Source organism: Pelodiscus sinensis, chromosome 5, assembly GCF_049634645.1.
Source record: "Pelodiscus sinensis isolate JC-2024 chromosome 5, ASM4963464v1, whole genome shotgun sequence".
In the NCBI taxonomy this organism is placed as follows: Eukaryota; Metazoa; Chordata; order Testudines; family Trionychidae; genus Pelodiscus; species Pelodiscus sinensis.
Window position 1 is genome coordinate 9,310,865 of NC_134715.1, and position 27,524 is coordinate 9,338,388.

The 27,524-nt window shown below is 38.6% G+C and overlaps 1 protein-coding gene across 5 annotated transcripts in view; it reads left to right on the top strand.

The window, feature by feature from the left end:
• Nucleotides 1-27,524, top strand: part of BMP2K (BMP2 inducible kinase) — an 85,781-nt gene that overhangs the window by 14,351 nt on the left and 43,906 nt on the right. For 4 of the 5 annotated variants that reach the window (XR_012903971.1, XM_075929462.1, XM_075929459.1 and 1 more), the window contains 9 exons: nucleotides 4,576-4,694; nucleotides 7,254-7,359; nucleotides 14,861-15,003; nucleotides 15,329-15,450; nucleotides 17,775-17,856; nucleotides 19,545-19,677; nucleotides 21,693-21,796; nucleotides 24,213-24,292; nucleotides 26,199-26,359. Coding sequence is in view for 4 of the 5 variants with exons in the window: in XM_075929462.1 (XP_075785577.1) it covers nucleotides 4,576-4,694; nucleotides 7,254-7,359; nucleotides 14,861-15,003; nucleotides 15,329-15,450; nucleotides 17,775-17,856; nucleotides 19,545-19,677; nucleotides 21,693-21,796; nucleotides 24,213-24,292; nucleotides 26,199-26,359 (1,050 nt within the window). In the remaining variant the exon portion in view is untranslated. The remainder of the gene's footprint in view (nucleotides 1-4,575; nucleotides 4,695-7,253; nucleotides 7,360-14,860; nucleotides 15,004-15,328; nucleotides 15,451-17,774; nucleotides 17,857-19,544; nucleotides 19,678-21,692; nucleotides 21,797-24,212; nucleotides 24,293-26,198; nucleotides 26,360-27,524) is intronic. The other variant, XM_075929461.1, reaches the window with a different exon arrangement.

The window sequence follows — 27,524 nt, forward strand, 5'->3', positions numbered from 1 at the left end:
GAAGTCCTATGTGGGGGGGCGATAGTTTATAACAAGTCACGCAAAAGATCAAAATTCATAAAAACCATGGTTCTAAGGTATAAGGTTTCCATTCCATTATGGGAATTGCCATAATGAAAACAAGTACCGGTAGACCACCTACCTGTTTAATTATCTCTAAAAGCAGATTGTACCCATTGATTTTTTTTTTTTTTGCATGAGGTATTTATGGGAAAGTATCAAGGAACCTTTAATCAGTTTTAAATTTGTCAGCTTTCAATTTGATTGTCCTCTTGCTTTAACATGAGAAAAATCATCAAACCCTAATCACTCTATTTCCTCCATAACATTCATTGTATGACTTTACCATATCTTCCCTCTTACTCATTTACAATCTAAGGTAAAAGACAGTGCCAGTCTTTTCAGTCTCTTAATACATGATCCATGTCTAATTATTCTCACCAATCTCTGAATCCCCCTTATTTTTTATCCATCTTTCCTGAAATGGGATTGTTAGCAATTCTCAGTATTCTAAGTGACCACACTGCTGAGATAGATAGTAGAGATGTTAAAATGAGGTTAATTTACGAATCAAGTAGTGGATAAAAGTTCTATGGACTACTCAATTAGTCAATAGGCAGGCTGGCTCAGTCCCATCTTGCTGCAGCAGGTCCAGGAACAAACCCCACTGCAGCTGCGCAATTTAAAAGGCAGCAGGAGCTGGGCAGCTTGCCCTGTATTTTAAATTGCAGAGCCACAGCGGGGTTTGGTCCCAGCCCCAGCACAAGCCAGGACTGAGCTGGCTGCCTGCCCACCCAACTCCCACTGCATTTTAAGTGAAGAGCCCATGGTTACCCTCTTCTTCCCCCTCTCCTTCCTCCCGTTGCCTCTTATAGAGGCAGTAAGGTAAGGGGGGAATGCATAGGATTAACCAATAAGCCTAGGTTTATTGGTTAATCATGTAGTTGACTACATGCTGACATCCCTAATTAGGTAAACCTCTAAGGGCATGGCTACACTAGGAAATTATTTGAAAATAAGTTATTTTGAAAGCTCGCTTCCTGCATGTACTGGCTCCTACCTGCCTCCTCCCTTTCCATGCTTCTGCCTCTGTCAGAGATAGCAGTGTGGTGGGGGGACCCACTGGCTCCTGCCTCCCCTCCCCCCCTTGTTGTCTCTGTATCAGAGGCAGCAAGAGCGTGTGTCTGTGTGCATGTAGTTTGGATTAACCAATAAGTTCAGGCTTATGGATTAATTGTTTAAACAACTATACACTAACAACCTGAGGGTAGACCAGGCCTCAGTATTGTGGAAGTCTACTTCATGTATTTACTACAAATATTTTAGTTACTTTCTAGTTTTGTTTGCAGTCAATACTTTCAAAGCATCTTTCGTTAGTGGCTCTAAATGTGCTTGATATTGGAGCATGTTTTAAAGATGGGAAAACTAAGGCATGAGCCTGACTTGTTTAAGATCATACAGCAATTCAGTGACAGTTAGGAATAGAATCAACTCACCTGATTTGGTTTCATGCTTTAAATACTAGATGATGTTGCTATTTAATGTCAAAAGGAGTAAATACCTGAGTCTTCAGATGCTAGTTACTGTCTTCTCTTCACATCTAAGTGGCTAAAAATCACAACTCAGATTTTTTTTTTTTTTTGAAATAGTGTTATTTGTTGCTAGTTCTTGAGCAATTTAAGGCACAAAAAAATTGGACTGCCTCATAGTAGAATTAAAATGTTATTGCCTCATAGTAGAATTAAATATTTTAGAGGATTTTTTTTCCTAGTAAAGTGTTGCATTTAAGATGCTCCTACGTTCTGAAAAATAATTCAAAGGCCTCATTAACGTTTTTTCAGAAGGAACACCGCAAACTCAGACACAGAATTGACAGCGTAATATCCCATGCAGTTGGCATCTGACACTACTTTCTGATAAACTTCCCCAAAGCAAAGTAGAGATGTTTAGACTAGGCTGTCTATCACATCAGGGATGGCATAAGTAATTTGGACTTAAACTCTTTAAAGCCACTTATGTGCTCTGGAAAAAGCACATTTGGGAGCTGAACTGGAGGCTATTTTTGAAAATTTTAGCCTATTTAACCAAAAAAACCCAACAAAACAACCCCCCCAACTTCAATATATTGAAAGTCTTAATTTTTAACAGGAAGCAGTTTGTTTGAATGATGGATGTTATGCCTCTGTATGAAAATTTCTTAATAAATAAAACTTTCCACCCCTATGCTACAAATGCTTACCTGTACATGCTATCCGTTCAAACATTTGAGTAGTCCGATTGAAGTCAGTGGCTCTACTTATGTGACAAATTACCTCTCTGCCTAAGTGCTTGCAGGATCAAAGCCTTAACTTTCAATATTTTGGTTTTATCTAGAATAGTTTTGTAAAAACCAAGATCCTCAGGCATTAAAAAATCCACTGTGTATTTGTTATAGAACACATTTTCAAATGCATTTTACAGAGTATCTGATTAAATCATGATTATCTTAACAAGCAAAAGAGGAAAAAAATCAAAACACCACACACAAGGAACTTCAATTTTAAATAGGTTTGGCCTGAATTTGATATTTTTAGGTAAAATAGCTAAGTAAAGCACAGATGTCATGCTGTGTACATTTGTAATGACAGTTTTAGTATCTTAGAATACTTTTTCGTGTATTTTTTGGGAGGCCCATATTAATACTTCTAGATCTGGTCTGGTCTGGTCATGCAAAATGTGTAGCTGGATTCTGCTTACCTTAAACTGAACCGCTGAAGTGTCTACGCTGCGGGACTCTGGCAGGGGACTGTCCTGAGTGTTGGATTTGGGAGTCTACACTAGACTTGCTAAACCGAATGCTAGAAGATCAATCTCCAAAGGGTCGATCTCTTTTGTAGAGTAGACAAGCCCCTAGAGACTTCTGAAAAATATTTTTCAGAATATTTTAAAGGATATCTTCATATATGATTGTTCTCTTTTCCAGTACAGATTGTCAAGAGAGGCATTATATCTCTTAAATGGTGGATTAATTTCTTGATTATATTACAGTATTTTTTAAAAAGAGCCTATTTGAATAAGAGAAATAGTAGTCATAGTTAAATATTTCATTTATTTGTGCATTTGCATCCTTGTTTATAACCTTTCACTTTCAGCACTGGTGAATCATAATTCCCAGATGAGTATTCACTCATGATCAGTTTGCAGTGAATTATTGAGAGCCTTGATTGATGTGATTTTTGTTAAGACAGTTTGCCTAGAAATTTGGCAAAGATATTGACTTTAAGACTCTATCAAATTGAAAATTTCACTTTTTGAACATTTTTCAAACCAGCTAGTGTTAGAAATAGCATTAATGAATGAGAGAGAGACAGTAGGGTTTTTTATTGGTTTAGTGCATAGTACCTGAAACTAAAATACCATCTAGTATATATTTTGAAGAGATTGTTTGTGCAAAATAGTCATGTTGTGCAATTACCTAGAGAAACCAAATTTTGTATAAACAATCCTTCCACTTAAATTAGCTGAATGCACTGCTTTTTACACTGGAATATGCTGGGTGAAAAAATGTTTGTTTATTTTACTTTTTCATTGGAAATATTATGATTAGAGTTCATAAAAATATTTGCTATTAAAATCAAGTCACATTTTCAACTGTCATCTTAGTGAAAAATTTTTTACTGTTAACTCACGAAATAATTGAAATTAGTTACAGAAAGAGTAATGGATGCTTTACTAATTTCTGATTAAAATTTACTATGCATGGTAATTAGTCAATAAAATGAATAATTTTTGAAGTTGAAATCCTACACATTTAAAACTGCTCTCTTACTTCCATTTTGCAATCACTTTAATAAAAAATTCTATGACATATATTTAATTTCTTGAACTTTCCTGTAAGTGTAATCTACACAAAATGACATTGCCCAGTCAATGATGGATCCTCACCTGCTAGTTTTGTATAAATTACTTTTAGATGGGGACTCATTTGACTGATGAAGGGAGAGTTTAGTTGCATTCTCTGATACAGTGTTGCCAGTGGATCAACAGAGTAAAATCAGATTACATTTAAATAGTCACTTGCATTTTGTGAAGAATTCCATTAGTTAAGTGTCTTTCTAGTTTATGACGTTTTTGAAGGCTTTATTTTTATAGTTCTCTGGCTACTTTGTCTACCCCTCACTTTGAATGCCAAAATAATTACTTAAACTTGAGTGTAGGTTGTGTACTTAATGAAAGATGGGGTAAAAATTGTGAATAAATATAGAATAAAAAATATAAAACATGCCATTGTTTATTGGTGATTAAATCTCTCAGGAAATTTTTATTATTGCCACCTGCACATGGCAACACTTACAAGTTGCAGGAGTTGACACTCTCATTAATGTGAAATAAACATTTTTCAGGTAATAGCTCAGTATAATATATTGTAGGAATCGTAAGCCATTAAACAACAACAAAGTGAAGTTAGAACAAGTCTGAAGTGTCAATGGCTTCCTACTTGATTAAAAAGTGTGTTCTAAAAATAATTTTTATCATGGTTTGTCACATTTTTAAAGGAATAATGGACTGAAATGATCTGTATATTTTTTCTATCAGGTGGCTTTTCCACTGTGTTCCTGGTGCGTACCCATGGTGGAGTGCGCTGTGCATTGAAACGAATGTATGTTAATAATGTGCCTGATCTCAATATCTGCAAAAGAGAAATAACAATTATGGTAAGTAAAGTAGCTATTTGCTGGTATGTAGCAGGAATGGATTTGAAATGAAATGTTACTTTTATAGAGGTGTGAAATTAGGAATGCAGATGTCCTCTACTTCTGGAAGGTAGTCTGAATTGTGCTTAAGTACATTTAGCTTGTCAGGGTAGAATTGGAAGGGAACTACAAGCTTCTTTTTTCAAAAATGATTGCTGCATTTGTGGCAGCTGCTATGATATGATGAAAAGATAAATATACTATCTGAGAGTTTGTCTGTGAATATGTGCCTATCTGTTCAAGAGGCTAGGACAACCAAATTTGGTATGCATCGGTCTTATAACTTAAAGCAAGGTTACAGTTTGATTGTGCCAGGAAAATGGGATGTCCCTGGAATTGGATTGTTTCTCATAAAATGGAAAGGGAGAAGTCTGCTATATATACTTTGTGCACTAGCAGCATGGCTCAGGTCCTTAACTCAGTTTTTGTTTTTTGGAAAATAAAATAAAATGTACACACTTCATTTGAATCATTGCTCTGGGGTGGGACTATGGGTGAGGGGTTCAGTGTGCAGGCTGCCCCGGGGAGAGAGGGTAACCCCATACAGCAGCTTGGGGCCAGGTGAGGAGCACAGCTCCATTAGGCACAGTTAGGGGAGGAATGCAAGCCCTCCAGGTGGGGGCATGTCCAGATTCATCTTCCCCATGTGTTCCCCCGTCAGTGTGAGGAATGCAGCAAATGGTGCACTTCCCCATACTCCCTGATGACTCCTGTATGAATGTTCCTGTAAGAATTGGGGAGGGGGGAGCTTCAGCTCCTCTTCCTGTCTCCCTAGCAGGCACTTGAGGGATGAGAGGCTTGGAGTTGGGGAGTTCTAGTCAAGGTGGGGTGTGCTCCCAGCCAGCGTCTTTGACCTGCCTGCTGATTTGTCTCTTTTCTGTCTGGTTTTATGATAAGCAATCCTAATCCAGGCACATCCCATTTTCTGCTTTAAGTTGTGATAAGAAAAAGCTGCATACCAAATTTGGTGCTTACCATTTAGGAGGAGTGCTTGAACAGACAGACACACTCTCAAATATATAGTAGATGCTATAGTAGAATGAAGAGGTAAGTAGGTCTTGATCTCTGATTCAGGATAATACTTGGAGTAATTGATTTGGGAAGGTGAAGTGCAGACACTTTTGGCCTTGGCTTGTTCCGTTAACACCAGCATATGTGCAAATGCCTTAGGGCCTAACCTTGCAGTATTAAAATTCATTTTTTAGCAGTCTCCGTATTAGTATTTCTGTTTGTACTCCAAAATAGCCTATTTTAGAATTCATTGAACACTATTGTTTCCTGAAAGCTATTGCTAATGTGTTTGTGCTCTTCAATCTTTTGAGCATAATTTGCAAATTTACTGCACTTGTCTTATGAGACGCTATCTTCCATGTACAAAAGAAAATATGCACACTGCAAAAATATTACTTATCCGTCTCGATTTTTACCTTGTGAATTATGTGACAGAGATCCTCTGACAGATCTTCCCAACTTCAAAATCACAATTGCCAGTGGCAAAGTGTGTTATCACTTTTAGAACGGTTTTAATGTTATGGTAAAAATGGCAATGGAGGTTTCCATAGTTCATCTGTGTTTGTATTAAAATGTGTTCAGTTTACAAGTTTAAAAAAACCCAACATTAACAAACAGTCAGCCAGAAATGTGAACTCTACCTGTTAGCTGTGAAAGCCTGGGCTGGTGGCAGTGGGGCTAGCGGGGTGCACCACCCTGGCTGGGGCCAACGTGCTGAGGAATGCAGCCCTGGCCAGGGCCAGTGGCAGTGGGGCCGGTGCAGTGGGGAATTCAGCCCTGACTGGGAGCAGATCCCAGTGACCAAGCCTGGGAGTGGAGCCCAGAGGATGGGACTGGTGGCCCAGAAGGGTTGGCGGTGGTGGGGACCCTTGACCTTCCCTCATCTGGCAAACTCTCCCTGGTTTGGAACTGCTCATATCCCAAGGGTGCTAGACCAGGGAGGTCCAACCTGTATTGTGATCATACCTGCTAAACCTTAATATTTTGGTGTTGATCTTAAAGTGTTTTGTTACTTTTATCATTCTTTTGAAATGAACTTCGTATTTATGAAAGCTGCCGAACTTGCAGCCTTGTCCAGACCACCATTGAACCAGGCCACTTACATAGGTACAGCATAAATCATGGCAGTCCAAGAATGTTCAGGCTGTTCTGCCCATGGTATCTAAATCCTCTTTTGGAGGAATTATTTTTATGCACTACATAATGCTTAGCGCCTAGCTGTGGGTCTAAGATGGTATTGACTACTAATATTTTCTTCAATGTAGGCACCTGTCCCCTGGGAATTATAGTTGAGAACTACTCACTTGACAAAAGAACTTAACTATTGAAAAGGCATTTTAATAATTACTTAGCTAGGATGTATCAAGCATGGTGTAGAGATGAAAGACTCCACCATATCACAAGAATTCTCTACTGTCCTACACACACTTATCTTTATGCTTTAGAGTTTATTTAAATGTTAATCATTCAAAATGTGATTTTTATTTATTTCTTTATTTTTTGTTTCAGAAAGAACTATCTGGGCACAAAAATATTGTGGGCTATTTGGATTGTGCTGTTAATTCCGTTAGTGACAATGTGTGGGAGGTGCTCATCCTAATGGAATATTGTCGAGGTAAGTACACTACTCTTGGATTTTTTTTTTATTAGCACCTTAAAGACTAACAAAACATGTAGCTGGTATCATGAGCTTTCGTGGGCACAACCCACTTCTTCAGACTAACTTGGCTACCCCTCTGAAGCTTTATTTTTCTATGCATATAAGTAAAGCATTCTTATTTATTCTTAAGTGCCAGAAAGAATGAAACTGGGAATATTGAAAAATTAATTCTAGGCTGCTTTATGTCAAGGTCTAACTAAAAGAGAACAGAAAAAATGTTTACCTAAATATGTGAAGTATCCCTGTTCCTTAGAAATGAAGACTTTGCAAAATTGAATAATGTTGTAGATAATGAACTGTAAAGCCTACATGCTATCTCATCGTACTGATGCCTTAATTGTTTTAAGTCATTTTATTCGGTGGAAGTTGGAGGCTGTGGAGGTCCAAATAATGGTCTCATGTCCTGATCCATAACAGTTTTTAGGTTTTGGCAATACAGGTGGCATCAGAATCATTCTCTCTTTTTCATATATTTAGTTTAAGATTTAGTTTAAAATTGGAGAATTTTAGTCCCCCCCCCCCTTTTTTTAATATAGACATTTATACTAGTAATTTATCTCACAATTTGAGAAGTGTTGGAATCCAGTTACGATGAATCTGGAAAAGCAACTGTGTCATCTCCATGTGAAAAGAAAGTTTTCTACATAAGCCAGTGCATTAGGTCAGTGTTTCTCAATTTTATTTGGCCACGGAACCCTTTTAAACTTGAAAGAATTTTGTGGAACCCCTAATAACAGTCTTATATATGGAGCAGAAAAATTTTTAAATACCAGAAATCACGCGACTATACTGAAGTAAAATTTTCACGAGAGCACTGCCTGCGCACTCCCATACAAGCAACTGGTTTGCCAGCTGAAGCTTTGACTTTGTCCGTCGTGGTGCTAGTATATTTGTATTCAGTTGCCCACATGATTCACTCTCCCTGAAAGTGCGTACGGGGATTTACAGTGGTATATAACAGGCGATCGCACCACTGATTGACTGCACGCGCAGCGCTGGGTAGTGACATCATCCCCACACTAGTTAAGCTGGCATTACTCAGGGACACTTATTGTGGCAACACAAATGAAAATTGTTTTCAATAAAATTAATAAATGCTTAAATATTAATTATTTTTTTTAAAAAGATAAAATATTATTGCAATGGAATTTTCTCGTGGTACCCTTATTTTCACTTCGCGGAACTCTGGGGTTCCGCGGAACAACATTTGGGAAATACTGCATTAGGTGCTTACAATTCTTCAGGTACCTTCCCTTTGTGGATGTTTGGCCTTTGTCTTCATTTCTCGCAAAAGCAGTGAGGAAGGTGTTTGTCAGTTGGCCTTCTGTGAACTGCTTGATGTGATATCCTCAGATCTCTGTTTTGAAAGAAAATCTGTTTATACGTTGTAGCTTGTGTGTATTCTCGCTGTTGCTGAGAGACGCTCTGTGCTTAGAAGGCTATACTCATTGGGGACCATGTGAGTGCTGCCTCTGTAGTGATGAACATTCAGAGCCTGGATCTTCTGTTTTTGCAGTGGGGTCCAACCAGTTCTGAAACTATAACGAACTAGCCAGGCTCAACCGGCCAAATAGCCCCATTGTTCAAGCCAACTAGCCACACTCAACTGGCCGTATAGCCACTAGTGAGTAGCACGTTGAACACCACGGTATTATTGACTAAAGGTAAAGGGAATATCATGTGTGCTTGGCTTTCTAGCTGTTTTTTTTTCTGTTTTTGTGCTTAATTAGATAACTATAATTCTTAGACTATTCTGCACCATTATGAACTTGGGTTTTATGGATTGTTTTATTTCTCTGTTGATCACATAGTAGGGATGTAATCAGTTAACCGGTAAGCATCACTCTAACTGGCTGATGCTTACAGGTAATTGGTCACCCAGTGCCCCGCCGGGCCTACCACAGCGGGCTACTCCAGTCCCATGGTTAACCATGTAACTGATAGAATTTTTATCTGTTACATGGTTAATATTTTTATTTATACATTTTTTACACACAGCCTATCACATAGTCTGTCATTAATAGGTGGGAGGCACAAATGCTTTTTGTCACGCTTTTGCTGAAAAAATACTTGCACCCCATATGAGTGGAGTTCACACTGTTGACATGAGTGCTTCTGTCAATTTCCAAAGCAAAACTTTTGTTTTTCGCGGACGGAAAGGATTTAAGTACATGTGAACTATATAATTTTTGTTGCTCAATTGCCAGTGTACACAAAGTCTGAGAAGGTTCCTGCATTGTTTTGGAGCAACCGTGCAGAACTAAACCTCGGGGATAACATAGGTGATGAAATTGAGGCTATTGCTTTCATTTTCCCTACCAAAAAGCATCTTTAGTTTAGGAACTGGGGAACTGATATGAGAGCCAGAAGATGCTTTTCCATTAATATAATACTATTAATATTGCTTAATAAAGAAGGCCTGCTACCTTAAGGCAGGATTTGTCACTTCTCCCAAATTATAAAGTAACTTAAGGGTTTGCACAAGGTTGCGTCGTATAGAAAACGAGAGAGATATTACTCCATTACTTTCAGTTGAGATGGTAGAGATTTGTGACGTGAGTGTGAAACATTGGCATTCAAACCCTGTTGAAATCCATTCAGGGGCTTGGTAGAGTTGCATATGATGTTTGGTGGTTTTTAGAAAATGAAAACCAAGGAAATTGCATGGAAACAATGTTAAAAGGATATTAAGGTTGCAAAGACAAACACTTGGCTTACAAAAACTGAAATCAGGTCTCTAGTTGCGCACTTTATCAAAATGCATCAAGAGAGACATAGCCTGTAATTACGTGACCACATAGTTCTTTCCCTTGCTCAGGTCCTACCCCTCTGCCTCATTCAGTGCGTTGGTAGGGCTATTGAAAACTTAACTTTGCCCTGACTGTATTAGTCTAGAACAGTGATGGGCAACCATGAACAGTGAGTAGCCCTCATGTCTGGCCCTCCTTCATGGCAGTGGGCTCCACCTGTGGACACTCAGTCTGCCCTGCTTCTCATGCACCTTTTGTGCACTGCACTTCCTACTCCTTCCTCTCAGTGCTTTCAGAGCACCATGAATCTGCTGATTTGTGCTCTGCCCTGCTCCTCCCCCTCTCTTCCAGAGCTTGAACAGCTGATTTGTAATGTTTTAACTCTTAGAGGGAGAGGAAGTGCATGTGCATTTCAGCATACTGATGAATCTCACACTACTACATACATGCTTCAAGCCGTTCTACAATGTTTTGGTTGTGACCCACTAACATGGGGAAAATCTGTGTGAGTGCATTTCAGAACACCAGGAATTATTCAAAAGTTAAAATAACAAAAATAGGAGAAAATAATTAAGTTGAGTGTGCATGCTGCAACTATTGAATGTAAATATTTATAGGCTAAGTTTACAACAGTAACCTGTTTATTCAAATGTAAAATTATTTTTGGGGACTAGAGGTGTTTTCTTAAACTCAGAGGTGGCATTTTGTTCTGAGTTCTGTTTTAGTTCTGCAGCAAGCCACATTGAATTCCATTCATCAAAGCATTAAGCTACTGAACACTTTCCTCTGTCCTTCCATCAAAATAACTCCAAGTATTTACACAGAAATATTAAGGTGTTTTTTTTCTACCAACATTCACTTGTTTTTTTGTTGTAGCAATAAACTCTGATAAATTCCCAGGAAAAATAAAATATACTGAAAAGAAAGGGCCCTAAGTATAACATGAGAATATTTTGCTAAGCAATTCAAAAACTGCTGTTTCTAAATGTAAGTTTAACTTGATGGCAGTATAGATCAGTGGTGTCAAACTTTTTTTCTTTTCACCCAGTTGGGAAAAATTGTTTATGCCTGTGACACTCTGGTAGCCGCTGGGGAGCTCAGCAGAGGTGGGAGGGGAGTTCCCCGGTAGCTGGTGGAGAGCTTTGTGGAGGGGAGAAGTGCTGTGGTAGCTGCCGACCCATTGCCTCAAGTTCTGCGATCCAGTACTGGGTTGCGCCCCATACTTTGGGAATCACCGGTATAGGTGGAGTAGAAAATTAAGCTACTAATTAATGGAGAGCATAAATGCATTTATCTTTGATCTACTGCTTTGAAGTCATAATTCTATAAGTATTGGTTTCAAAAAATAACACAGAATAGCTATTTTGGGATACTTCCAATTAGGGATGTGAAGGACTAGTTGCTCTCTCCCCACTCCCCCTTTGCTCCCTCTATCAGAAAGAGGCAGCAATGGAGGGGAAGAGGTGGGGTGCTTCAAAGCAGCAGCACTACAAGCAGCCAGGGACCAGACCCTGGGCTCCACCTGGCACTGCTGCTTTAAAACGCCATGTGCAGCCCAGGGCCAGGTGGAATCCCCTGCTGACCATGGGCTCCATGCAGCACTGCTGCTTTGAAAGGCGGTGGGAATCACGGGGCCCGGATAGACTGCTTGAGTCCTCCACTGGCTCTGTGTTCCCTGTGGAGCTTTCACCTTTGAAGTGTAGCAACAGCCCTGGGGCTACACTTCAAATGCAGAGGCACTCTTATCGACTAATTAAATAGTTGATGCAATTTGCATAGACTGTTCGATTAGCCAATTAATTGAAATTTTACATCCCTGCTTCTGTTATCCCAAAATAGCTCCTTAGTGTAGACATAGCCTGGGAGATTCATTTACAAGGAAGTTGTCTCTGGAACCAGTTTCCCCTTTATTTTTTCCAAGAATTTTTCACTTTTATGGAGTACAGGCAGTCCCCGGGTTACGTACAAGATAGGGACTGTAGGTTTGTTCTTAAGTTGAATCTGTATTCAAGTCGGAACTGGCGTCCAGATTCAGCCGCTGCTGAAACTGATCAGCAGCTGATTCCAGGAAGCCCGGGGCAGAGCAACTCTGCCTCGGGCTTCCTGTAGTCAGCCGCTGGTCAGTTTCAGCAGCGGCTGACTTGGGGATGCCTGGGGCAGAGCAGCTTGGGTGCTGCTGAGTTGGTCCAGTAGCGCGGCCGCTCCTTGGCGCTACTGGACCAACCCAGCAGCGCCCCAGCTGCTCTGCCCCAGGTGTCCTGATTCAGCCGCTGCTGAAACTGATCAGCAGCGGCTGAATCAGGATGCCTGGGGTAGAGCAGCTGGGATGCTGCCGGGTTGGTCCAGTAGTGCCAAGGAGCGGTGCTGTGGGACCAACCGGCAGTGCCCCACCTGCTCTACCACAGGCCCCGGGCTTTGCTCCACGTCTCCCTGGTCTGCTGGGGGGGGGGGGGGTACTAGCTGCGTCCCCCCCCCCCCCCAGCAGACTAGGGAGACGCGGAGCAAAGCGGCGGAGGACCCGGGCCGGACCGCGGCGCTTCCAGATCAGCGCCGTGGTCCGGCCCGGGTCCTCCGCGGCTTTGCTCAGCGTCTCCCTGGCCTGCAGACCAGGGAGACGCTGAGCAAAGTCGCTGAGGACCCGGGGCCGGACCCGCGGCGCTTCCAGCTGATCCAGCTCAGCTGATCCAGCTGGAAGCGCTGCAGGTCCGGCCCCGGGTCCTCCGCGGCTTTGCTCAGCGTCTCCCTGGTCTGCAGACCAGGGAGACGCTGAGCAAAGCGGCGGAAGACCCGGGCCGGACCCGCGGCGCTTCCAGATCAGCGCCGCGGGTCCGGCCCGGGTCCTCCGCCGCTTTGCTCCCCGTCGGCGAGAAAATCCCCGTTCGTAAGTCGAATCCGCGTAACTCGGGGACTGCCTGTATAGTGCTAGAGATGACTCAACAATCACCTTGGACTACTGGTAATCTCTGAATTTCCTGTGCGGATTTGGTGCTCATTCTGCCAGAGATGAGTAACCTAGTGAAGAGAGAGGCATAAGTGCTTGCTGAAAAAAATCCTGCAATACTGTGGTTAGTGTATTTTATAGAAGAAGTGAATTGAGTTCTTCAGATAGTGAATAGATCTGTTGCCCAAGAACTGCTATCAGTGCTTCTCAGGATAAAGATGTACATTTAAAAAAAACCAAAATTTTGTGTTGGAGAGAAAATTATTCCTTCAACATAAGGAAATCTTGAGTTCAAAAACTATTGAAAAGTCTCCATTCAATCTTTCTAATCTGACACATTCTACCTTCTGGTGCGATTACTCAGTGGTTGCTTTTGTCTCTGAGTCATAAATGTTAAGGACAGAAGGAAGCATTATGATCTTCAAGTCTGACCCTCTCTATAAAAGAACACACTAGAGAACTTTCATCCATTGATTCCTGCAAGCAGTTCCATAACTCTTAAGCTGAGCTTGAACAAGTTTTACATCCATTTGTCATTGTGATACTCTCTGCACTGGTACTCTTTAAAAAAACAAACAAACAAAAAAACTACTTCCCCTACATGGTGGTTAAGTGATAAGCAATATTTGTTACTTGTAGACACAAGTCCTAATTAATGAGGACCACGGATCCAACACAGGAGAAACAAAACAGATTTCTTACCTGTAATTTTGTCTCTCTTAAGATGACTTGAATTCTTAGGACATATTTCGCTTATTTATTATGGGTGTCTTTTTTGTTTAGGCAGGCAGACAGACAGACACAATGTCAAATATTGCAGTAATTACATTGCATATTGGTGTCTTTTTCCTTCACTTCCAGATCATAACAGCTTTTGTTGTGTTTGTGTCCTTGAAGCTTTGGAAGGGTTTGGTGAAGGTCAGCAAATGTGTTTGGGGAGGTTTCAGATTTAAATTCTAAAAATTCTGTTCAATGCTATTAATTGTAGGGATGTTAAATTTAGATTGACTAATTGAATAGTCAATGCAATTTGCATTGACTATTCAATTAGTCGATAAGGGCACCTCTGCCTTTGAAATGCACTTCAAAGGTGAAAGCGTCTACGGGGAGCACAGGGCCGGCGGGGCAGTTCCCCACTGGCCTCGTACTTCCTATGGTGTTTCAAAGTGGCAGCGCCCACATGGAGCCTGGAGTCAGCGAGGGAGTCCCCAGCTGATCGCGGGACACCAAATGCAGCCTGGGGATTCTCCAGCTTGTCACAGGCTGCACGCAGTATTTCGTGGAACCCGGGGGTCAGGCCCTGGGTTCCATATGGCACTGCCGCTTAGAAGCATCCTCTCCTTCTCCCTCTTTCTGATTGAGACAGCAAGGGGGAGGGGAGAACCGACTGTTGACTATCCGATAAGCAAATGCTTATCGGATAGCCAACTAGTCGTTCACATCCCTAATTCAGTGGCATTGGGCACTGAATTATCTTCTGTTTGGAGTGGTGGATTCTTCTTATGAATGAATAAAATTAACGGTAAATGTCTCTGCCTGTTCTGTAGATGTATGGGGGGTTTGGATTAGCCCTGTTTGAAAAAACAGCAAGAATGGTAGATTAAAACTTGTTTGTTTAACAGTTGAAAACATTTTGGCTGGCTCTGGAGTATATAGGTAACATTTTAAATAGAAAATAAACTTTGTTTGATTAAAGTCCACACAGTATTTTGAAAATACCTTTAAAAAGAGTTGTTACTTTTACAAAATTATGTTTTCACTGTAGCGGGCCAGGTCGTCAATCAGATGAATCAGAGACTTCAGACAGGCTTTACAGAGCCAGAAGTACTGAGGATATTTTGTGACACCTGTGAAGCTGTTGCAAGGCTGCATCACTGCAAAACCCCAATAGTTCACCGTGACTTAAAGGTACAAGTTAGCGAGCAGCAATGTTTAAAGATAACTTGGAATGTAGAAGACATTGTGTGTAATAGCTATCTGATGGGGAAGAGAGAATTTGCAGAAGATTAAAGGGGAAAATATTAGGCATTACATTCTTATAGAATAGATATTAGTATTACTGGTGACTTATGTAGTTACTGTTTTACTATTAATGCTAAACTTTTTGGATATGTAGGTTTGTCATCACTAAGGAAGTTGGAGGGAAAACTTAGTAGCTGCTTTCTATAAAATGAGATGCCATACTGTGTTTCATTTTTCAGTTTCATTTATCTGTTTCATTTTTCCTTTTAAGGTAGAGAATATTTTGTTGAATGACAATGGAAACTATGTCCTTTGTGACTTTGGCAGTGCCACTAACAAATTCCTTAATCCTCAGAAAGATGGTGTTAATGTAGTTGAAGAAGAAATTAAAAAGTAAGTTCACTTAAATGGCTCTTCATAAGCACTAATTTTCTTAACAGCACAGAACTTGTTATACTTTATGTACATTAATAAAAACATATGGGTGTAATTAGAAACAAATTAGTGTTAATGGTAATTAAGTGCCAAGCCTCTGTTAACAGGAATGTTTTTTCCACTTAGTGATCATCAGGACTGCACCAACACCTAAAATAGACATAGCAAGATACTAGAAATATTTGGTAATATCTATAAGTTAATTAAAATACCATCAACAATTTCCGCAAAATTTAAAATAAATACATTAACTAGGGATGTAATAGTGTAGCTGGTTAAATGATTAACGAATAAGTGGATGCTTATTGGTTAATGAAACTGGCTACACACAACCCCTCCTCCAGCGGCTCCGCCCAGTGCGTTTTTAGTGGGCTGGCCAGCAGCCTGGCTCAGTCCTGGCTCGCGCCAGATCCCAGGAGCTACCCCTGCTGTGGTGCTGCGGAAATGTGTATGTAGCTCCCCGGAATGTGTGCTTTCAGTGCTTACCCTTATCAGTGAATCGTGTAATTGACTATTGAAATTTTTGTTGACTACATGAGTAACGAGTTACATGCTTCTCAACATCCCTAATATTAACTATAGAGTGGCAGTGTTTAATTACAAAATGTTTGAAGCCTCCAGGTAGTATATGCAACCTTGAGTTACTTTTACTATTTCAGCTCTTTCTCCCTGATATCCTGCTATGCTATAAGCATTGCATTGTTCTTGTTTAGGCCCCCAGCTTGTAATTTACAGCATACCAGTGAACTATTGTACAAATACATTTTTAATTGAAGAATGAATGTAAGACCTTAGAGTCAAAGTTATTTGAAGTGCAAGTTGGTTACCACAGTGAATCCCTGATACAGTGGTCAGACTTCTGGGTGCTATTGAAAAACTACTACTAAGAACTGGTTCAATCAGCCTGAACAATTGCTGACACTGGAAAGAGGCTACATACTGTCTGAGATCTAGATCAGTCCTAATGATAGACTCATTAACGTCAATGTGCTTTCCTCTCTTTTTTTTTTAATCAGAGAAATTGTATGTTTAAAAATTTTGTTTTGTCTACTAACGATAGTTGGTGCTGAACAGTGTGTATTATTCAGTTAATACTTCAGTACTTAAAGATGTAAATTTATTTCCCATTTTTGAAACTACTACTTAGGGTACACATGCATTTGGGAATGATATATTACATTTTATAAATGTACTTTATTTGCAAATATGAGACATAGCCTTGGAATATGCTTTGTTTTTAGCTAGCAAGAATCAATTCAGGGATGTATCTTTAATATCTGGATTTGTCACTGAGTGCAGTTACCAAGAAATAGCAGTAGATATGCTGATCTGAAAAATCGCTCTTGGCTTTTCTAGCTCCATCTTTCTTTTTCCTTGCTCCATATTTCCAGCAATACCTTCATGTTGCTAAGATCTTCAACAGGGGACAAATGTGTTAATGCATACACCAAAAAATTAGAAAAATTAAAATGCCACAATCCAAGGTATAATTTGAAGTTAATGTTTTGTCGTCTTCTGAGGATTATCTGTAACATGTTTCTTTTCCTTGATTTTATTAAAATGAGGTATTCCTGTTGATACCTTAGACAGACTTTTTTGTGTTCATAAACTTGGTGTATTTGATTTGCAGTAGTTGTAATTTTGTGTAGTTTTTCTAAAATTATAGGAAAACCTGCAAAAGATTATTTACATAAAAGAAAAACTTAAGCCAACCTATGAGCAGTATGTCTGCTGATGTGTCCCTATAGAACAGGTGGTCAATGATAAGTGCACAGCTCCTTGTTGAAAATGTCACAAGTGATTTATTATTTTACATAGTGTGTATGTAATCAGTAGAGGGCAATTATCCATATTAATAATGAGTAGTGTTTAGTAGCTTATGAATGGTGGACACACACACACACACACACACACACACACACACACACACACACACACACACACACACACACACACACACACACACACACACACACACACACACACACACACAACCAAAACCCTTTTCCTGTGGGCATCCTACAGCCCCTCTCTCCTGCCTCAACTGTCCTGTCTCCTCCCACCCTCCCCGGCACTCAGGCAGTCCAGAGCCATGCAGCCTCCCCCGTCGCCTTGGCCTGGCCCTCCCCCAATGGCCGTGGGGAGAGCTGGGGTTGCCTACACTCAGAGAGGGGGGGTTGGCGAGTGTGGCGAGCAGGGGGCACAGCCCCCTAGTAAAAGTATATTGCAGTTCTGAACAAATCTTCCATTTCATCTCAGTTAGTTTACTTATTGTCTACTAGGTATACGACGCTGTCATACAGAGCTCCTGAAATGATCAATCTTTATGGAGGAAAACCAATTACTACCAAGGCAGATATCTGGGTAAGGAATACAATAGGTGGTCTAATTCTTGTGGAGTTGTTCTGTTTTATTAGGAGTAAAAATCGATAAAAGGAATGTTAATGTCTCAGAAAATATAAAGTAAAGACTTTTCAATGAGTGAGAAACCTGTGGCTTCTTGCAAAAGAAATAGTGTGGGGGAACTGGTGATAAAGACAAATAGCTATAGAGAATGGTTGTCTTCTCTACAGAAAAATATTGGCATGTGTGATGTACTATAGAAGGGGAATTATTTAGATTTTTTTTGTTACCTATATTCTGCATAAGTAAGCTAGCAGTATTTTTCCTTGCTCTGACTTCAGATGTTAACAGTGACTTCAATAGAAAACCATTTATAATATGATTTAAATAAAGCAGATTGCATAAGCAACCAGTTCCTATGCATTCAGCAATGTTGGTTATGTTTGGTTCAGCATGGCAAATAAGATTTAATTATCACTAATTTGTTTAGTGAATATTTATAGGATGCATTGAAAATGAAAAGTGCTATATTTGTTGATTATTACACTATATACAATTAGAATGCAAAGCTCAATAACAACCAGTTGACATAATTTGAGTGCAAGGAGAAAAGTAACAATGAGAAAATAAAATATTTTACTACAAAAATAAATATTTGTAATGGCTGGTACTATTTGTTACTTTTAATTCCTAAAGAACCAAGATGGTTGAGGTAATTTATTTTATTGTATCAACCTCTATTGGTGAAAGACGAGTTTTCAAACTCTGGAGAGGTCTGTATATCTCTTCCCAGAGGCCACAGCTATCCCAGGTCAGTTGAGTTGGCCTGGCGAGTTTTAAAATTTGTGGTGTAGATATTTGGGCTCAGTCTGGATTGTGGGCCTTGAGAGTCTGAGAGATGGATGACTGCAGAAGTGTTCACAAGTCACTTCACTTTCAATGATCTTTTACAATATGTGTTAACTACTCATGCTAAACTATCGTTTCCACCATGTAATTAGCTGTGGTGCCTGGAGTATCTGCCAGACTGGAAGAAGAGCTTTTTGTAGTTTGAAACCTTGTCTCTTGCACCAACAGCAGTTGATCCAATAAAACAGAATACCTCACCCACCTTGTGTCTTCAGTATCCTGGGACCAACAGTGCTATAACAACACTTGTAATTACTAGAAACACTGAGGAAATGAAGTGAGGGTAAAACTGATTACTGTATGAAATAAAACATTTTCATTGTCAACATATGTAATACCTAATAAGGAATGAAGAACTTTTCAGATTACTGAAATGGGAAATAACTCCATGATTACTTTTCTTGTATGTGTTAAACAATCACATCTTGATTAGATTACATAAAAAAGCTTATGGGAAAATAACATGAGTTTAAGGCTTCTTATTTGTCAGAATTGATAATGGTTCTACAGATGCAATTTCTCTGTGTAAACGCATTGGAACTATTCTCCTGAAATTTAAAAAAAAAAAAGTTCCCTCTCTAGCTGGTGGGACGACAAGCATGTTGAAGAGCTGCTTCATATGACTTGATTGCTTGCATCCCAAGTTAAGTAAACAGATTAACTCAAAATGCTATAGTGTTCGATGTTTGTGCAGGCATCAGTAATTATCAGCATTTAAGTTATTTATTAAACATGTCTTCACTTTTTACACTGGCTTATTGCCTTGCTTATTGTCTCTTGTAATGAAAAATTTTTTATAGGCACTTGGCTGCTTGCTGTATAAGCTTTGTTTCTTCACACTTCCCTTTGGAGAGAGTCAGGTTGCTATTTGTGATGGAAGTTTTACCATTCCAGACAATTCCCGATATACCCATAATGTGCATTGTTTGATAAGTAAGTACCTGGGCAGCACTTACCAGAGTTTTATGTCCGTTTATTAGACCGTCATAATAGTGACCTTCCTTACCTATAATATGCATTTAAGATGATTTATTTTAAAAAATCGGTGACTTTGAAGATTTGGTTGAACATATAGATTTGAGTTTATATGTGTATGTTCCTCTTCTTGATATTTTTTAGCAGGTTTTATGTCCCTCTGTGGTCTCATATTTTAAATCTATATATATTTGTATTTTGTTTAGAAAATTTTGTAAGCTACCTCGAATATTTTAAATAGAGAGGTGGGGTAAAATAATGTAAATAAAATAAATACTCTTACCTTGTCCTAGAACCAAGGTCTTAAAGTGGTTTTAAGTTCTGAAAAGTCCTTATTGCCACTACCTGAGAAATCCAAGGAAATCCATGGTTTTGCTGGGAAGTAAAGGGAAATCATTGCATTGAGGAAATGTTTTGAAAAGGAAAGTTTTCTTCTCTGATTAAGAATTAAAAGAACAGTTTCTTGTTAGATTGAGTGCTTGCTCATGTTCATTGCTTGTAGGTATGCTTGCTCATCACATGCACTGGTGCCAGAAGTTTTCAAATACCGTTTTTCTTTATACAGTCACCTTGAGGCCAACAGCTAGCACCTAGGATGCAGATACATGACTAGCTTAGTGTTTTACAAGTATCAGGCTTATAAATTTGTTTGATAATTCTTCGATATAATAATTTTCAATGGCAAATTGAAGCGAATTAAACCTAAAGGATTCAGTGTGTAGGATTTCAGGCATGGCTTGACTTAGAAAATGAAATTTAAGAAACCAGTTAACGGTGTTCAGTGTAAAAGCCATACTTTTAAACCTAACTCTTTGGTTTTCAAGCTGCATTTCTTTGTAATGTGTAAAAGGTAAGCTTTTGTGCAATTATGGAAAGGTTTGCTTGCCCATGTTTTTTCATTGACTCAAATAAGTGACGTATGAAATCTCAAAACACTTAAGTATATTTTGGAATAAAAATACTTTCCCTCTTGTTCTGTGCAGGACACTTTACAAGATTGAAATTGAACTTTTAGTGAGAAGTTTTTCCTTCATATGTTAATTTTTCCTTGCTTAAAAATTAAGCCTGAATGAACACTTAATTCTCCTGTGCATTAGATGTTTTTCCATATTTATTTTAATATATTGACTTGATTCATGACTGGTTAGTTATACTATTGTTCTCTATAGTGAACCTAACCATTTGTGATTGTTTACTGGCTAAATTGAGTATACTTCGGAATGTATACTGGTTAATTACTAAGGTTTTTTTCCTTTTTAATAATGCTGTTTCTGTAACTGACTCATGGTTTAGTCCTGGTCTAAAATCCATTCTTTTTACCTAATTAATCTGCATCTAAATAATAAATTTGACATCCATATAAGAAGAATATATTCATGAAATGGGTGACTATGTGTCAGTTCAGAAATCATTACTTGTGTTCAGAGATGAAAATTGGTTATGTTTTGAGTGGCGCGTGTGTGTGTTTTTTGCATGGATCCCCTAAATTTAAAAAAATGGACAGTTCCAAATGCAGTGACATTTACACATCAGCCCAGCTGTGATGCCTGTAGTCGGCACACTGTTTTCATTGTGGTAATGAATTTGAAGGTTTTGAAGACACAACTCTGTAGCTGGTGGAGAGTTTTCCTAAAACTCTACTTTTTTAACTTACTAGTGTAGCACTTTGGAGTTTGTTGTATAGCATTCGTAGCAGTCCTTATCAGTATTCTGTTCGACTGATTCAGGTGAGGTTCAGGACTTGTAATGCAAATGTTTTACTCTGCCATGCAAGCAAAAGAGTAAAAATATACAGTATAAATTGCATACCCTTGATGATAGAAACCATTCTAATAATAGTGCTTGTCTGAAAAGTTAAAACCACATCTTGAAATGTGTATATTCTAAATCACTTGTTATTCTCATTTGTAATATGTACTAGGCAAATTTTCTTTAATTGCTGTTAGAGAAATTTAATCAATCCACTTTTACAGGGTACATGCTCGAACCAGATCAAGAATGGAGACCTGATATCTTTCAAGTATCTTATTTTGCCTTTAAATTTGCTAAAAAGGAATGTCCATTGTCCAATATTAATGTAAGTAATCTTGTATTTTTCACATCTTTTGATAGTTAGTGTCCCTTAGTATTGTCATAAGGAGATATCACTTTTATTAAACCAAGTGAAAACACATCTAATGTTAACTTTTTTCTTTATAAAAGTCTGACCTTGTGGAGAAAGTTCTGGATGTGATAAGTTATGAATAGATTCTGTGTTGACAGAATTCTTAGTTTGCTATACTCAAACAAAAAGGAAAACCGTTTTAGAATTTTTGGATAACACTAATAAATAAAGATGGAATGGAAAACCGCTTCTGACACATCTTGATAAACTATATAATAAAAGTGTAACGGTCTTTTCAATGAATTGTATTCTCTACACTTTATTTGACTTTTTATTTCTCTGAGTTAATATAAAATACATTTTAAATTATCTCAGTTCTGTCAGTTTTCTCACAAGAAGTTCAAATTTGAGTTATTGCTAATGAGGACAAAAGGGACTGATAACTTTGCACAGAGCATTCTTACTCGTTTGTCGTCTTAACCATCCCATAAACTAATTCCTTGGCAGGATCTTACATACCTATAAGCAAAAAATGGAATAGCCTGAACTTTTCTCCTCAGCCCCCTTCACCCTAATTCTATATTTCTCTAGCATTTTGGTGGGGGACGAGACATAATCTATAATTCCAAGACACAAATTATATTTAAGACAAAGTTAAGGTTGAGAAGATGCATCTAGTAATGTTATAAGAATGGAATAATTATTTTAAAACCAAGCATTCTTCAAGTAGTGTCCTTCTGGATGCTTTGCTTCAATTTTGCATATGCCTCTTGAGTCTTTGATCAGAGATTTTTTTTTTTCTGCTAGCATGCTTGATTGCTCTTCACATGTGCCCTCTTTGCCCTCATACTAGACACCGAGGTTATATGGGACTTGAGTGAACCATCCTCATTCCTTTTCTACTGCCTCAGTTGGAAAGGGAGCTCTGGTGTGCCTGCTAGGAATATGCCTTAGCGATTGTTTCTTCTTCTTCTTCTTCTTCTTAAGATTGGTTGGTATAGTTAGCCACTAGTAGTAGTGCCTGGATGATTGGCTACTCCAGGGCTGGTCTTATGAGGTTGTACTGTCTTCCACCTAGATGGCCCTTTGCTGTGTTCCAAGAGTTGGATTTTTAGCTAAAAGTAAGGAAAGTCCCTCTAACTTTCATAAAGAAGGCACAGTCAATAGGGGCTTCTTGGAATTTGTTGACAGTTAGAGCCTACCTTTCTTTAGGTAGGTTCATAACCATATCAGATTTGGTATAGACAATTCAGTGAAGTCCTTAGAGTACAGTAAGGATGAATGGGGAAGTTGCAGTTTTGTGACTGAACACACATGGCTTTGTCTCCACTGCTTTCAAAGTTGGCTCAGAATGGCCTGTTTTGTAGGCAGGCACATCTTGGACAGACACATGATTGTTCTTCTACAATTGAGGAAATTGGGAAGATCAGCTCAGGATATGGATGGGCATATCTTTTGTTGCCCAACTTTATCACTAACTTTAACAGATGCATTACTGTTAGAATATGAAGCTCATCTCCGTGCTCTCATGACTCAGAGCAGATGGACAACTCAGCAAACCAATCTCCACATAATTCTGTTAGAGCTCAGGGCTTTCAGTAATGCCTTCATCCATTTGCTAGCTCTCATCAGGCACAAATTAAGCAGGTCATCATGGATAATGTGTCCTACATATTCTATATCAGCAAGCTATTGAAACGATATATAGCTCATCAGATCTACATTTTGGTGGTCTATCTCCCCGGGCATTCAGGACACCATAACCAGTGTTCCCAGCAGACAGGACTATGAATAGGCACTAGATTTGAATTTGGCTCTTTTGCCCTCTTAATTTAAAAAAGGACCAGTCAGTGTGTGTTTCAAATAATGCATTTTAAAAATAATTTGTGAATTCTATTGGAATTATCTGCTTTCTAATTAGTGTTTAGTACACTAAAAGAACATTGTGTCAAATTTTATCCAATTGTAGGTTGTTTTTTTTAATCTTTATAAAGCACATAACCAAAATAAATGTTTTCATGAATGTGTTTGAAAACTCCAAAGTAAACATTTTAAAACAAATATTCTCTGCATTCTTTGTAACCCAAACATGACAGCATAGTCCTAGTATATGAGAGCCTGAAAGTTAATCACTTAGATGTCTTCCATTCAAGATAAAGCAAAAAGCAGGCTCTAAAAAAGTGGCAATTTATAATCTCTTTAACATAAGTAAGGAAACCATTTTTAATACGTTGAATCTGACAATGTATTTAACCAAAGTGTTGCAGCCAAAGCACTGTCTGGTACTTGATTTATATATTAAGTCTCCCAGGAAGCCACAGTATTCCTCTTAAATTTGTAACAACTTTCAGGATTTTATATTTTAATTCACAATGTATTTTTTCCTAAGAATTCTCCTGTCCCTTCAACTCTTCCTGAACCCATGACAGCTAGTGAGGCAGCTGCTAGAAAAAGCCAAATAAAAGCCAGGTGAGCAAAATAATTTAGAACTTTGTGGATTCTGATGTAGATGTATTATAGTGATTTTATGCATCTGTAGTTTTCTTCTATGTTTGGTTAATATGCTAAAACTTATGCTAAAACCCAACCTTATGTGCATATCAGATTTTTAAAAGGTCAATGTTTTAGCAGTCTGGAATGGAAATTTCAATACACTTTTACAGCCTGCTCAATATTTTAAATCTGAGTGTACGTAACCATTGTAATTGCAATTGTAACAATTGCTTCCCATTATACAGTGAACCCTTTTAAAGTCAGTCTGCTGATATTTTCTTCTTCAGTTAGGATCTCTGGTTTTGGATACAAATGCCCTTGTTTTCATTCACTTACATGCACTTTTTCTTGATCCAGTATTAACATGAACAAAGTATTCAGTTAAGATAGTTATTGGCTAAAAATGGAAAACATACGAAGTGTAAACAGCTTGTTAAAACTTTTAGCCAGTCTAATTTTTGTGCCAACATTCCCAGATGAGTCTTAAGGGGACAGCAAAGGGAAAATAGGGTTTTAGTCTCTTGATACTTTATAGTACACAAAAGTTTAAAGATTTTGTTTGTATTGTACCTTAATGTCAGGAATTCTTTTTTTCTTTTTTGGAGGTGTTCTTAGTGAATCAGTGCACTGTAATGAGCACTTTCTCACCCCTTCAGTCGAAAGGATGGAATTTCAATCTTTAACCAAGAAATACTTCCGATAGATTTTAACAAAATGAAACCAAATACAGAGTTTGTCTATTCTCAATTGCTCAAATTTCACTTCATTGGTATTTGTGGTGACATACCAGTCATACTGTGTTTTCAAAATGGAAACATTTAAAACTTCAGGGCTTCTTCAAATTGTTTTTTAAAGGCAAAAGCACCTTTTGCAGAAATATCCGTTCACAAACACACGTGCATCTTCAAGAAACAAAAATATCACAAACTCAGTTCTTCTATGTGGGTCACCTGAATGTAGGTTATTAAAGTATTATTTCCTAAAAGCGTTCATGCATTTTTCAGCTGTCTTAATGCTTCCAAACTGAAGCTCTATGCCCTCATCAGGGACTAACATTTGAGAATATTTTATGATGATAAAATGTCTCTTGAGCCTTGGTTTCTTTTGACTGATTAGTTATAAGGGTACCTATTCATAAGTTAACTTTCTTCAAGAGCTTCTGGTTAACTTGTCCGACCCTTCTGTGTGTCTAAGAAGTTTTAAAATTGAGGTTAAGGCTCTTACATCGGGTTTTGGCACTTTTGGAAAATTTTACTCATGCTCTGGCAGAATGTTGCATTGCTATTGGTGCTATAAAATTCCTTAGTAGTGAATAGAATGAGAAATGACTGAAGTTCTAGAGTCTAGATTTTTGACCACCATGAAAAGAGAAACTCTTGCTTAAATAAATAATGATAATTTTTATCATTGATTACTATTTTTCTGTTTCACTGTGTTCAGTTTCTGGGTTGGAATGCTATGAATGGTCATCTTGATACAATCACTGTTTAAGAGGTTGAGCAAATTGTTGCATTTTGTCATTAAAATATGATCAACATATGTTTTAAGGAAAAACAAAACACTCAGAATGAATGTTAATGATGTTCAGTTACCTTGGTGCCTTGGAAATATTGCATGGGCCCCCTCTTGTGGTCACTTAAGAAGCGATATGAATTTAGTAGGCAGGTCTTGATGCTTGTTCTCCAAAAGTAAAATCAGAGGCTTTTCAATGTCTTCAATATTTTTAGAAATCAACATTTAAAAATATTAAAAGTTAAAGGTATGCAAAATGGGACTAAGATATTACTCTTAAGCCCGTCTTCTAATTGTTTAGTGTCTTGAATAAAGCTGAAGAACAGTCATGCATATTGAAATGTTTTCTCTGCAAAAATTTTCATTATAGAATAACAGATGCTGTTGGACCAACAGAAACCTCAATTGTACCGCGACAAAGACCAAAGGCCAATTCAAGCACTGCCAGTTCCAATGTGCTAACTATCCAGAGTTCCGCAACACCAGTAAAAGTATCAGTTCCCGGTGAATCGGGTAACTGTGTGCAAAAAGGTAATTCACTTAAAGGACTTAAATGTAACCTCTTCCTCCCAAAAAGGAGGAGGGAGGATGGTGGTGAAGGTTTATTTGGTTTTTCCATTGTTTTTAATGTTAGAAATCCAAATCCTGTGATCACCAACCCCTAACCTCCAGAATATTGGGTATGTACTTTGTCAATAGGATGAATGGGTGGAACAGTGTAGGGAAGTTCACTCTCTAATTCTGTGCTCTTTGAAGGAGTCTGCTACAGGTTGTACCTCCCTAAACCGGCAGGACCACAGACGTTCCTGTGTTGTACCAAATAAAAGCAAGCAGGATCTTATGAGGGGGATAAGGCAGAAAGCCACATTTATTGTAAAGATAATAATAAAAAATAAAGAAAAGATAGAAGCAAACAACGTTGTTTAACTACTTATTCCTAACACTACTTAACCCTTATACACTTATATATATATAAACCATTCATTCATACATCCATTCATTCATGTTCTGTGTATAGTTACCAGCCTGGAAGTTGCTTGTGACAGAATACTGGCCAGGTATTCTGTACACAAGTGATGGTAGTGGGGAGCGAAGTCCTGATCAGATGCGCATCTGAAGCTCCTGGTAGGCTGGCAGCAGAACCTTGGACTCTGATTCCATAGTTTTTTAGTCCAGTTCTTATAGGAATTTTTTCCTATGCCAGTCTATGGAAATTGCTGTATCATGCTGATGTCTCCAGGGTGGCTGCCAGGTGCTCATCAGTGATCTCATCGGGTGGACCTCCAGTTTCTCCACTTGACACCTTTTGGTTGCACTGGCACCTGACGCCTTCTTCAGCCCTTTGTTGCTGTATTCTCAGGCTGGCACCTCTCAGAGCCATTCATTCATCATCCAAGCACTCTCTCATACATTCATACAGTATTTTGTATAATAATAAAAGTTGTAGTTACAGAAAGTTTCTGGGTGGTATTGCTTAAAACATTCTCTGACTGCTAAGTAAAGTTAACAATGCCCTTAGACAATTACAGGGCTTGGCTCCCATAGCAGATTTAGTGGCTTGACAATGCATTGTTACAATGTATCTCTGCAATGTCAATTTCAAGCAGCCCCTTGCACAAGCTTGAGCATGCCCTGGAGCACGGGGGGGGGGGGCTGTTTCTGGTTACATAGGATTATATTCTTAACAGTTAGGATT